Source organism: Leptidea sinapis, chromosome 26 (genome assembly GCF_905404315.1).
Source record: "Leptidea sinapis chromosome 26, ilLepSina1.1, whole genome shotgun sequence".
Classification (NCBI taxonomy): Eukaryota; Metazoa; Arthropoda; class Insecta; order Lepidoptera; family Pieridae; genus Leptidea; species Leptidea sinapis.
In genome coordinates this window covers 5,626,656-5,636,758 of record NC_066290.1, presented here as the reverse complement: position 1 = coordinate 5,636,758, position 10,103 = coordinate 5,626,656, and the positions used below count along the sequence as shown (strand labels likewise).

General features: G+C 35.8%; 1 protein-coding gene across 1 annotated transcript in view; it reads right to left on the bottom strand.

The window, feature by feature from the left end:
* Positions 1-3,002: 3,002 nt before the first annotated feature.
* Positions 3,003-10,103, bottom strand: part of LOC126972525 (RNA helicase aquarius) — a 115,112-nt gene continuing 108,011 nt past the window's right edge. Inside the window, exons 25-28 of the mRNA XM_050819344.1 lie at positions 8,854-9,051; positions 7,036-7,215; positions 3,770-3,933; positions 3,003-3,160 (exon numbers count right to left, since the gene is read on the bottom strand). Of these exons, the coding sequence (XP_050675301.1) occupies positions 3,784-3,933; positions 7,036-7,215; positions 8,854-9,051 (528 nt within the window). The 3' untranslated portion in view covers positions 3,003-3,160; positions 3,770-3,783. The remainder of the gene's footprint in view (positions 3,161-3,769; positions 3,934-7,035; positions 7,216-8,853; positions 9,052-10,103) is intronic.

The following is a 10,103-nucleotide window of genomic DNA, read 5'->3' as shown; positions in this document are numbered from 1 at the left end:
AAGCGTTATTCTCGGTACACCGAAGTTTTTTGCAGCTGTTCTTATGGTGTTTTATGAAGACGAACATCATTCACTGCTGCGACCATTGCAGCTTCTGTATAATTTAGGAATGCGCCCTTTTTGCCAGACATCTACGAGATGAAAAATTGGTTTAAGCAATAGATCATAGCTTACCATAAAGTTGGTCAACTACTAAATAAAATCAACTTATAGTAAAATTAAATTAAATAGTTTATTTTAATTAATGCTGCCCTTCATATGTTGTTGTGTACAGCATATTTACATGATACAGAATTTCATCAGAAGTTGACCATCATGGTCAATTACTAGAAAATCATGGTCAAACGGAATCAGTAGTTGACCACCCCCATTTTTCAATCTTGTAAACAAATCTTCATATTTTAAATACCCTGTTATTTAAATAAAACATAAACGAACAAGAAAAGAAAACACCCTTAGCATCAACAAGTTGACAAAGTTGCTAATACTGTACTTCAAACTTTTTCAATCTTAAAGTCAATTGTTACAAAAAAACGAATAATAGATTTACGGTGCGTCACTCAACAAACAACTGGCTGTCATTTTGAATATTTGACAGATATGGGCGGGAAATTTCGCGCGACACTGACTAGTTAATATGGAATTAGTTTAAAAAAATGCCGCTAATTCTTAGTTTATCGGTTTATGTCCATAAGTGGTCAACTACAGGTACATGGTCAACTACTAGTGACTTTACCTTATGAACTAAAAAGTATAAAAATAATTGCGCATTTTTATACAATCTCATTGATTAATCTTATTGTATTTTCGATTATTGTAATTTTTGGAATCGGTTTCATCCAAGATAGGTTTGTAACTACATGCATAGTTTTACGCAATTCTTTTTATACTTTTTAGTGAATATTATATCTATTGTTTTGGAATAGTGTTTTTGAAGTCGGTTGTTATTTTGTTAATTGTTTTTAACAATTCTATTTTAAACATGGAGTCGTCCATATTTTCTCCATTTTCGCGTAGCCAATTAATAATTTCATGTTCTTTATTGGCTTGCGTTGGTATTTTGTCAATTTGGCGAGAATGGTAGGGCGCGTTATCAATAATAATTATTGACGGTTCTTCCAATGATAGAAGCATGTTCTTGAACCACTCTTACACCTTGGTAATCGCCAGCTTTCTTTGATTTAAAGCCCAGCAGCGCGTCTTGTACAAAACCTTTTACCTGCGTGACAAATAATGAGGCATTCGCCTTTTCCAATTGGTACTGCGGAGGTGGAAGCACAGTGTCGTCAGTCCAGTAATACGGTGTGGTAAGGGTTGAGCCATGTTTCATCTGTAAGGACAATATTTATACAAACTTGAATTTTTTTGTCTTTCTTAAAAGTCACATCGTTAAACAATATCAGTGCGTACCTACCGTTAATATATTTCTTTTATCTGATTTCTTCTTCTTTTCAAGACTTTGGCCAAAGAAGAATTTTGAATAGACTACTTCTTCTCAAATAGACAATAAGTTTTCTTAAAGTTTGAATTTCTTGTTTAGACAGCAGTCATTCATGTACATGACGACGAATAGCGGCAGCATCGAAATCGTCTCCTGCGGAAAGCTTATTTTTAAAAGTGACCGATTCGAAAAGAGTTGCTACTTCCTTAGAGGAAAGTGAATCGTGTTGTTAATAACTTTTAAATAATAGTGAAAACATAGAAAAGAAAATATTTATTGAGTACAGATGAGATGAGAATACTATATTGGTCTTTTTTGTAAAACAAAATAGTTACTAACAATAAATACCAAAAATGAAGATACTAAAGACGAGGCAGTAAGGGCCCGGGCAATAGCCTGTTCACAAGGACGAATTAAAAAAAATGTACTCTGTGGTCCCAATGATATTTAATACTATAATATCATTGTGTGGTCCTATCAAATCAAACATCAATGGAGGTGCGTTTATAACTCGTTATTTTTACGAAAACACATAAGCAAACATTTAATTTGTAATTCAAAGAACTATACTTATTTATATTACTATTATTTAATAAGTATAAAAAAGGGCTTAATGGTTTATAATTTGACGCAATTGCGCAATTTTAAAATGTATTTTTAGTATTTTCTAAGCAAAAATACCGCTAAAATCATATCATTTTAGGTTTCGTAACGCAATTTTATTTCGTTCATTCTTCATAAGAGATCCAAACGCCATTCAGTAAAAGGCACTTCATGGTACGAATTTTAGTGATTCAGTTTAGGTACCTAAACTGAACTGCATCGGATTCGCATCGCTTATTAAAAGTTGATGGTAGGCCCTCTGCTGTCACATCACGAGGCTGGCGATTTCTTTTTTTAAATCGAGATAATCCGTTTTTTACCCTAAAACACCCCCCTTTTCCACTTCCCGAACTCAAATCGCCTGTAATTAATTTTTTCATTCATTTTTGTTATAATCTCTTCCTTTTCCAATAAGTTTCATCGTACTTTTATTATTTTTTCTCTTTTTATCATTTTCAAAGGCACTTTCATTGGCACTGGTGTAATATCTATCGCTCTCTGCCAGTTCTTATCATTCTAATTCAAATTCAAATATTTTTATTCAAAATAAGATATGAAATCACTTATTCAAATTCAAATCTACCACCCATTCCAAAAAATATGTCTTAGTATGTACTGAGAAGAACGGGCGCAACAAACTCAGCGGGCTTCTTTTATATATTATATATTCGCCTGAGGGCGGTCGCTCCATTGCCAATCTGTGGTATAATTTCATAAAATTTCTTTTGAATTTTATAATACATTTGTTTTTAAAATTTTGCATTGAACATTGCGCACTAAATACGCTTAGATCCCTATGGTAGACCACATCTGCGATAATACAATCTTACACAACCAAATTTACCAAAGCAATTACAGACAATAGTAATATGTTTTATAGCCATTAGCCACGTCACACAAACATTGAAAAAGGGATCTTAATTCATAAAACCGAGACAATAAACATTGAAACTTCATGTAATAATTAAGTAGATTCATTTATTATTACCTATTCTTATAAATAGTACAATCGAACAGTCTTTTGAAGTAAAATTTTTTAAACATATTTCAAACGAAAGGACTAATCGGTGCGCGCGGAGGGAGGGAACTGCTGTTCATCTTCGTTTGTCGTGGTGACTGCAACAAATAAAATAAATAATATTAAAAGTAAATAATTAAAAGGTTTACTTTTGAAGATTACTAAAGAAACTCATACTCTTCATATGGGAGGGCAAACCGGTTCGTAACGTAACGCGGCGCCAGTCTGTCTGGCTTCCCTTTCTCTCACGCATACGACAGCAGTAGACAGGCTCCTCTTCTCACACTCTAACAAATTGTTACTACCTATTAGTTAGGTGCATAGTTTATATTCGAATGACCATATTAGGTTGTCCCACGGCCGCCATCTTGAAAATAGGGGTTGAAATGATTTTTACGATATATCTCTTAAACTATTTGATAAAAAAAAATTGTTAACATTTTTTGTTGCAAATTAAATTCTCTACAACTTTGGTCCAGTAACTTTTAGTAACTTACCGTTAGGTAGGTATATGTAACCCAGATTCTTTCCTTGATTTTTCATAACAATAATAATAATTAGCATCATAACACAACACCTTTACATCAATATATAAAAGGGATAAAATAAATTTTACTTGATTTATTTATAAAAATACCCTATTGTATGTTTGTTTTGTACACCGGCTAGTATACCGACATCTGTAAGTATGTTTGTAGTATACTTACCACAGTCTGTGGGTCTAGACGGCGGGTTCGTCCACCTCGTTCCGTATCTCGGTGGGGGTGAAGTCGTCTTCGTCGTTGTCATCTCCGCCGGGGTGCGCCGGCACGTGGCGGCGTGGGTCACCTCCGCCGCTCACAGTGCCCGGCGCGCTATACTCGCTGTCACGCTGCCACGACAACATAAACGTTATTTCTCTATAATGATCGTCATCGATACGAGCAACCATTAACGTACTATAAACAACTACAATCTCAATTGCCTGGTAATCGTCAAAAAATTCCGAGCGGCGTTGAGAGTAACTTATACCTACAGATAAAATAAAAACATTAATTCTTATTTCGTGGCAGTAGGTAATTTTAATAGTCTATAAACGAAAACTGCTAATAGCCTACACAGAGTTTTGCTTCAGACATTTTTTTGTAATTTAATCAGCACCAAGTGAAAGTCAAATTCAAATAAACTTTATTCAATTTGGCTTAAATTAAGCGCTGTTAAAATTTGAATGGTACCTACAAATATTTCTTTTAAATAACTGAATCTATAATATTATGGTCGGAAAAAGTAGAGGCCGTGAGATGTACATACGAGTTGACGCATAAACTAGCCATCGTTCCCTTCGCACATATTTAAGGGAAGGACACGACCCAGCACGCGACGCCGCCGCAAGCACACGCCATTTTAGCGAACGTGACAAACCATGTTATAGTCCGCTGATAACACTATTTAACCAACATCCTGTGCTCAGGGACCAGTTATCTAATATAACATGATTATAATTCGACAGAGGTCATGTGGAGGTTAACGGCTATCACTTGAATACTGAAACTAAACTATGAACTTCTAAATATTAAGGCTTTCTTGTCAAGCTGAATAAAAAAACAACTGATTTGAGTTGATAATCGAAACTTGTACATTTTTTAAAAAAAGAACTACATAAGTACCATGTGAAAAAAGTTTCAATCAAAAATCTCAAACCATAAAGGTTCTTACATGTCAATTCGAAGTACCTAGTACAATAAAACGACAATTGCATACTTAAATCCCTATTATAACAATTCGCGCGTCCATTTATGGAATATAGAGTTAACTCGTGAACAGGTGCTGTGATGCCAGTGTGTTGTGGTGCCAGGTCGACCTGCTATAGTTAATAAATAATTGTATTTGTTGGATGCTATTACTAATTATGACAGTAATCACGACCATCATGTTCACGAAGCATCCTTACACAAACATTGAATTCAAGCTCTTAAGCATCCAATATATGATAATTTACAATTATACCTACAAATTATTATTTTTTGTATTTTATTTACATTTTATGTAATATTTAGAACGCCTTTAACTTTGAACACGATTTATATATTGTATACAGTAACTTACAAACTAATTTATTTTGTATATTACAGCCATTGTAAAATACTCTGTTGATTGAAATTAGTGACTTTTGAGTTTCTTGTAGCTTCTTACGAGCTCTACTTTTTCCGAACTTATGGTAGATTTAGTAATTTAGAAGAAATATTTATAGTGACGATTTAAAAGCGCTTAGTTTTAGGCAAATTTAATTATAGTTTTTATGACTGTGATATTTCTTCATATGATACAGGAAATAACATTCGTTCAATATGTAATATTATTTTACAAAGTTTTACAGAACACCTGGCATCATTTTACGGCACATCGTCCGGGACTGGCTCGTGTACGCCCATTTGGGCGTAGTATTAGTTGCCGTCGTTTCCGACTAAGCCTGCGGTATCTAGTTGGAGCGCAGCGGTGACCAATACTTAGTATTATTAATAATATTATTATACCGCATAATTTAGTTAAATTACGTGTAATTAAATATTATTAAATTATTTTTATACAATAAGAGAGATTTTTTTTTAATTTTAAAACTTGTATATAAATTGAAATTATTGAAATTTATTTAATTCTCGTACATTGATTGTGGTTTCAGTAGAGTTACAAGAGGCTTGGTAGCTGAAGTACAATCACAGGCATTGAGTGTAAACTAAATAACAGGCAAAGTCAACATGTTGGAAGTGAGTGTGTTATTTAAACAATTAAATGGTACTACAACATTTAATTATTTAAATAATAATTATAAATCGAAATACTAATGAGATTCAGTTATTATCTGCAAAAACAAAGAAATTGTCTATAGTTTTCAAAATTACGTTAAGTTAAAAAAAAGACGAATAAATTATTTTATTGCCAGCCTGAATCTATATAACGTCTTCAATGAGTTAAGATTTATCCACAGAAACGGATTATTCCCTTGTATAGTGAGTATGATCAGATGAAGTCGACATTATACTTCGGAACCCATGCTGTTCTTGCACTAAGAGGGGCATAATATGATCGCACCGAACAATTTTGCAAAGATTGCCAACAATGACATCGGGCGATAGTTCTCAATATGACCTTTGGGGATGGGGGCAAAATTTGCCAAGCTTGAGGAAGCCCACGGATACAGAAAAGTTTGAAATATCCATCCCTACTTTGTGGTTCAACTTACGGTTCGGAGCAGTTTTTAATAAATAGGGCTGGGATCCGATCAGGAGATCTATTACCAAAATCGAAAGCCGAAGTTTCGGTCCGAAACGAAAGAACGACGAACTTCGAATTAAATCCTATGATGATGGATTCCTTTTCGGAACCAGAGACATAACCATACAAAGTGAAGTTGTAGTTAATATCTTATTAATGTTATACAACGAATAAGTAATAGTCAAATGAATTTGGGAATGAGAAACACAGAATGTCTAATCGCGAACTTTGCATCGATTTTCGGATCCGAAACACTTTCGTAATAGGAAAATGTACGATCCGTCAACAGAAACTTCGTATTTCGGTTTGGCATAGAACAAGTATAGTAACTAGACATCAGTTTGGTGTAGCCAACATTCTATATATACATTTAGGTACATAATATAACACAAGTGTTCTTTCACTATCACATTTACATCGTAAAACACAAGATCGCACCATATTACCTTCGATTCGACTTCAAATTGTAGCTGATATTGAATAAATAGTGGATATTACACACGTTTCACAACAATAATAGCTTATTTTTATGGACGCAAATAAAAGTAAATTACCTGTGCAGCGCTGTCAAGCGAAACAAAAAATCTAATCATCAGTTTTTCTTTTTCTCGTGTGAGTGAGACGGAAGCTATCAATTAGACTAGTTACTATACTGGGTCTATGGATTTTGGAAAAAGGGCTCCAGGTACGGCGCCAAGCGATGGTTTGCAAGTGTACTCACCGGGCAGGGTCTGTCGGCCGCTCGCAGCAGCTCCAGGTACAGGTCGTACACGTAGCGCGCCATGTGCGGCATGTCCCGCGCCCGCAGCACCCGGGCCTCGGGCACCGGGGCCCCGGGAGCACGCTGCGCCGGGTACTGCTCCCCGGTCACCAGCTCCAGCTGCAGGGGCCGCTCCACCAGCTGCCACACATGGCTGTTGTTACAACTCATACACACAAGGGGCACTTTAGCACAGGATGCCGGCTACATTATGGGTACCAACGACGTCTTTTTCTGCCGTGAAGCAGTAATATGTGCATTACTATGTTTCGGTCTAATGGGCGCCGTGGCTTGTGAAATTACTGCACAAATGAGACTTAACATCTTATGTCTCACAAAGTGACGAGCGCAATTGTAGTGCCGCTCAGAATTTTGGGTTTTTCAAGAATCCTGAGCGGCACTGCGTTGTAATAGGCACGGCATATCAATTACCATCAGTTGACCGTCCTGCTCGTCTCGTCCCTTATTGTCATAAAAAAAAACAATAACTGTGCAGTGACAACAACACTGACAGGTCCCTGTAAGCTGAACATAAGTATAAAACAAGATACAACATTTCTGTCAAAAAACCTTAAATATCAAAGCAATGTACTTATATCCAAAACACCTGCGGACTATTTCTACGCAAATCAAGTATTCACTTGGGACGGCCCAAAGAAAGTAGAACTGTCTAGAATCAAGGTGTCTAAGTAGTGAGCGACTAAAGCAACAGTAATTCAAAAAATTTTCGAACGGCAAAGACTACCACCCACTCGTATATATATGTCTCAGACCTGAAAAAAACAGGCACAACAAAATCAGCGGGCTTAGTAAAAAAATATTTATGGTAGCCTGTTCCTAGCGTTAACATTATGATTATCACAATTTCTAACAAATTCGCTAAAGTGCCTATGAACATCTTATATATAAAATTCTCGTGTCACAATGTTCGTTCCCGTACTCCTCCGAAACGGCTTGACCGATTCTCATGAAATTTTGTGAGCATATTGAGTAGGTCTGAGAATCGGCCAACATCTATTTTTCATACCCCTAAGTTATAAGGGTTGTTCACCCTAAAAATATTTTTTTTAATTTTTGAACGAAATTTTTTGTTATTATTATTTTATAATGTGGCATTAAAAAATACATACAACTTCAAATTTTCACCCATCTACGATCAACAGTTACTTTTGTATCGCGATTTTAATATCGGCAATACAACGTTTGCTGGGTCAGCTAGTATTATATAACATTATCAAAAATATATTAAGATGCAACAGTTAAATGATGAAATAATTATTTAGGTCCTAAGTTATAAATAGCGCGAATACCCCTCTGTAGCATAAAGATGGTATTAATATCGAAAGCGTTGCCATAACAATACACCATAAGACATAAAAATATTAAAATAACTGAAGTAAACTAGTCGTGCCGCATCTATGTCAATTTATTGCCCATAAATATTAGCCAATCCTTCTATACGGGGCCCCATTCTAATTTGGAATCCAGAGTAATGCCAAGAAATATAGCAGATTCCACCAGTTTTATCACCTCTCCGTTTAACAAAACACTCGCATCTATATTTTTAGAAATTTTACAGTACTGGAAATTTTATATATTAATTAGTTTTCCTGCTATATCTGTACCTAATTGTATAGTAAATCAAATATATATTACAATTATCCTGGAGTTCCATCATTGAAAATCATGTCATCCTGGTCTGAGAGAGTTTTGTAATTTGTTCAAAATAATTCAGATCAAAAGACCTCTGTACGACTACTTACGATAGGTATACGTTACCTGGTTGAAAGTGGGCTGCAGCTCGAAGCAGTTCCTGAAGAGGTTGGCTCTCGCGAACACGTAGAGGCCCAGACGGGCTCGCGAGGCGGCCACTATGAGACGCCGGAGGTCGCGCACGTGGCCCACGGCGCGCGTACGCACCAGGGAGATGAGCGCGATGTCGTTCTGTTGGCCCTGGTACTTGTCCACCGTCGTCACCTGACCCACAGGGTTTTGTATAATTTGTAATTTGTATAATTAATACTACAAGTGAGGGACGTCCCTTTTAAAATAGCAAATTGTACCTTTCAAAATCGGGAAGTGCCCTTTGGCACTAGATCTGTCATATAGACCAAAATCGGGAGTGACGTTTGGCACACTACGCCCTGAGCAAGTTCTGACTCTCATTTTGTTTATAAGAGAGTTTATTGTGCATGGTCTTAGAGCTTGTTTCAATATTTATTTTATGTACACGTAAAATAATACGCATTGACAGAATAATGTAATCTAAATCGAGTGATTTAGGCTGAAATAAATTTTAACTCTTTCATACTTCCTTCCTTATATCAACGCACATTCAAATATGTGGTGGAGCCTGATACAAATATTCGTAAAACATTTTATCACTTATTTGATAAATCTTTGAATTATTAAGGTACCAGCCGGCTGTGAACACGTGGCACCAAAATCAAGTGAATTGTGTTTACTTTTCATACCTCCTCTCCCTTTTAATCCTTATGTTTGACAGTAATTTAAACGTTAGGTCGACTTCAGGCAAACGTCAAACAAAATTTCTATAAATACACAGTTGACAAATTCTAGCGAAGTCATATTATTCCTTTTTATCGCTTTCTTAAATGTGGTAAGTAACTTAAAAACCTCCTATAAGAAAAACATCCATTTTATTGGCAAACCGATCTCCAATCGAAAAGACAAAAGCGGAGCGAATGTACTGAAGAGATAACAAGAATAGACAAGATATTTCGAGTGACGTCCAATTTCGTGGTCACCTGGAAAAAAAAGCTACATTGGCCTCTAAAAAGTACAATAAAAATCGTAACCATAGTTGACTTTTCTGTCCCAATAAACTTATCGACGGTAATTCACCTGATCCGTACACGCTGTCTGTCAATGGGAGGAAGAGGAGCGATAGAAGTTTGTATAGAAATTGCAATTCACGCGTCCCAATATAAGGCGATAAGAATGACTTATCGGGTATATTAGGACAGCTTCAGATTATTGACAGCTAATTACTGGCAGTAGAAGGTAGT